Source organism: Perkinsus marinus, assembly GCF_000006405.1.
Source record: "Perkinsus marinus ATCC 50983 genomic scaffold scf_1104296955398, whole genome shotgun sequence".
In the NCBI taxonomy this organism is placed as follows: domain Eukaryota; phylum Perkinsozoa; order Perkinsida; family Perkinsidae; genus Perkinsus; species Perkinsus marinus.
In genome coordinates, this window is record NW_003207765.1 from 1 (window position 1) to 2843 (window position 2843).

Genomic DNA, 2843 nt, shown 5'->3' on the forward strand with positions numbered 1-2843 from the left:
AGAGTAGGACCGAAGGAGCCCAAGAACGATGCAGACATAGAAGACGACAGCGGAGGCGAGTCACAACCCTCTATGCTTCATCAACCGAATCCTATTATTTTACTATCCCCTGGTGGATCCAACCTAGCGAACAGCTGTAATGTAAACCCAACATGTATTCACCAATTACAAAGGCATTTTCAGAGGCTTGCCGATGAGAACTTCTCATCGACTATAGTTCCCACATCAGCAATTTGCGGGAGCTCGATACCCTTTATGAAGAACTCAGGAGCCCAGCGGAAGATTACACCAGCACCTTCGGCAGCGTCCTTATCGGATTGCATGTCCCCAACCATCAAGGTACCCAGCCTACGACAGCTCAGACACTACACCACACCAGCTAGTACTGTCGTAGCATACTACCGAGAAGCACCGGCCCATTGCATGGCAGCCTGCAGCATCCCTGGATTCGGCTTCCTCCATTCTTTACTCCATCTCTCATCTCGTGCTGATTCTACTGGACAAGGACCCCAGTTAGCAGATTTACCGCTACTCGGGTCCGCTTTACTCTGGGATAGACATAATGAACAACATAGTACGTGAAAGGCTGATCACCTGATATCTATACGCAACGAAGATCCTGATGGCCAAACTAGGGTTAATTTCAAGGAGTTGATCCCTTATCTTCGATAACCTTGTCTGAACCTGAGGTTTACATATACTCCAAGCAGCATCAACCCATAGGATACCTTCGCTTCATCAGGAAGATTGCCTGGTTTACCGAAATGCCCTGATTCCATCCAGTACCGCAGACCCACACCACCTTGATTGGTGACAAGTGCCACTCGTGTTCCAGGACGTATATTAGAGATGAATTCCGTCACGCCAACGGCCAATGTAGTATTAATATTTGATGTAGTTATGGTCCCATCAACATCGAAGCAGAGAAGATTAAACCCCTGAGAGTTTACCCATTTCCAAGCTTCTTGATAAGAATCGGCTTTCTCCTCGAGTTGTGTATTCTGTGACAATCGAAGGTTATTATATTCCTCCTGTATTGCCCGTAACGACTCAATCTGTAGGATATCGCTCTCTCCACACGCCTCCAGTACGGTGTTCCCTTCCTTGTCAAGTACCAGAAGAGCTGGTAGATGCTTGACACGGTAGAAGCACCTCACATGCTGTATATGCCAGTGTGGGCTACTAGCATCAAGCACCAAAACCCGCGACACCAACGTTCCACTCAAAGCATCAGAGTGCAGTAGCGTCTTGCAGGCATACTCGGTCACTATAGATGCGGCAGAGGACGGTTCCAGTGTAGGGATGATAAAGACCTAAGCTGAGAAAGCAGTGACGCCCTCCACCTGCAATGTGCACAAGCGAAGATTCACCATGAGTAAACCCGAGTCGGGTAAGCATGCGAGACATTCTCCCAATGGTTGGGGGTTCTCCATAACATGTAGACCCCGAGATGATGCCCAGTTGTGCGCCGCTAGAAGAGATCTACAAGGCAAAGTACAATATCAACCGGTAGAGAGAGGGGTTAGATTCCCTCGATCCGACATCATCACTTATTACTTCATCAACAGATCATAATCCTTATCATATTGTGAAGGACTTGTAAAGAACACTCGTTCAGAGAAGAGGTCCGGCAGCCACGGGAGTTCTCCTATGGGCCATGGTTTACAGCACTGCCCCTTAGGAGGTGGTACCTGGGGTCCTTCGATGGGCTCTATCAGATACGGAGTGAGGGGCTCATAACGCCCACATTACAAATGGCAGCGTGAGTCGAGGATGTTGGCTATGATCACGATGATGAGCATTCATGGGTTTAGCAATGAAGACACCTAGCTCATAACTGCTTATCTGCAGAGCTGTTCCATTCGATACCTGAAATGAGTCACACCGGCAATGTCTGTTCCACTACATAGGGTCTTGCTAGCTTACGAGTCTACCCCATGCACTCTGTGATAGGTTATGTGAACCCATGTAGGTCCAGTCGCTGTTGGGAAGGCTAACCATAGTTTTGCTATGACATAGATACTTCTTGCGATCAGATGGCAGCCATAAGGGTGTCAAAACCTGCTCAAAGACGGCCCCTAGGGATGAACCAAATCGGAGGAGCTCCTTACATTCAAGGGGAATTGTCCCCCTTCAAAATGCCTACTCGGGAACCGTAGGAAGTTGCTACCCCTTTTCCACATGGCTACATCGTATAGGGGCCAAGCAACCCTGATATTGCCATTTAAGGACTTGGATAGGTCGGCCAAGAAACTGGCGGGTAGGAAGCCAATAGAGCTGCATTGGAATAGTATCTCCTCCGAGTGGACATCAGACAGTAGTGCTCTTAGCCTCATATGACCCCAGTTGTCTCTATCGTCTCCCTTCCAGTAGCCAGGTGCTGAAGCAATGAGTTCTACTCCCTTAGGTAGCTTCACATTGAACCTCGAGCCTGTCAAAACCTTTACCCAATAGCTCGATAGGGATGAAGAGTCTGGAATGGAACGGAAGAATGTCTCGATGAACCGAGCCAACTGATCTCCAAAGTCGGATGTATGATCAGGTTTGACCCTCTTCCTGGCAGGTGCCTCGGGATCATTAGCCGGCTTAAAATCAGCAACCCAAATGCATTGGCTCACACCTTCCCAGTCTTGAGGAGTCACGTTGCTGCTACTAATGCATACTCTAAGGGCTTGTGCTCGTTCTATGATTATAAGCTTAGCATGCATAGTACCACTATCATAGAGGCCACCAGTCTCGAAATAGGGATGTACGATCTTCATCTGAGACCACACCTCTCCAAAGGGTTGCTGTATCTCTGCCATTGCACCACGCTTCCTATCATAGTCATCCACGAGTACAAT

General features: G+C 48.4%; 2 protein-coding genes across 3 annotated transcripts; both read right to left on the minus strand.

Annotated features, from left to right (window-relative positions):
- Positions 1–179: 179 nt before the first annotated feature.
- Pmar_PMAR003193 (hypothetical protein) lies at positions 180–1407 on the minus strand (the record flags this gene model as incomplete). Of its 2 annotated transcripts, none has more annotated exons than XM_002775727.1 (5): positions 1371–1407; positions 729–1313; positions 595–678; positions 403–548; positions 180–348 (listed from the first exon to the last, which is right to left on the minus strand). In XM_002775727.1, exons 1-5 carry the CDS (start codon positions 1371–1373, stop codon positions 180–182), a joined length of 987 nt encoding a protein of 328 aa, XP_002775773.1. In that variant the 5' UTR covers positions 1374–1407. The 2 variants fall into 2 exon arrangements, with proteins under 2 accessions (XP_002775773.1, XP_002775772.1); XM_002775726.1 differs by having other exon boundaries at positions 595–684.
- Positions 1408–2111: 704 nt separating this feature from the next.
- Positions 2112–2715, minus strand: Pmar_PMAR003194 (tyrosyl-dna phosphodiesterase, putative; the record flags this gene model as incomplete). Its single annotated transcript, XM_002775728.1, has 1 exon — positions 2112–2715. A coding segment is annotated over one exon (604 nt), but the record flags the coding sequence as incomplete, so codon positions are not given.
- Between the last annotated feature and the right edge of the window lie 128 nt (positions 2716–2843).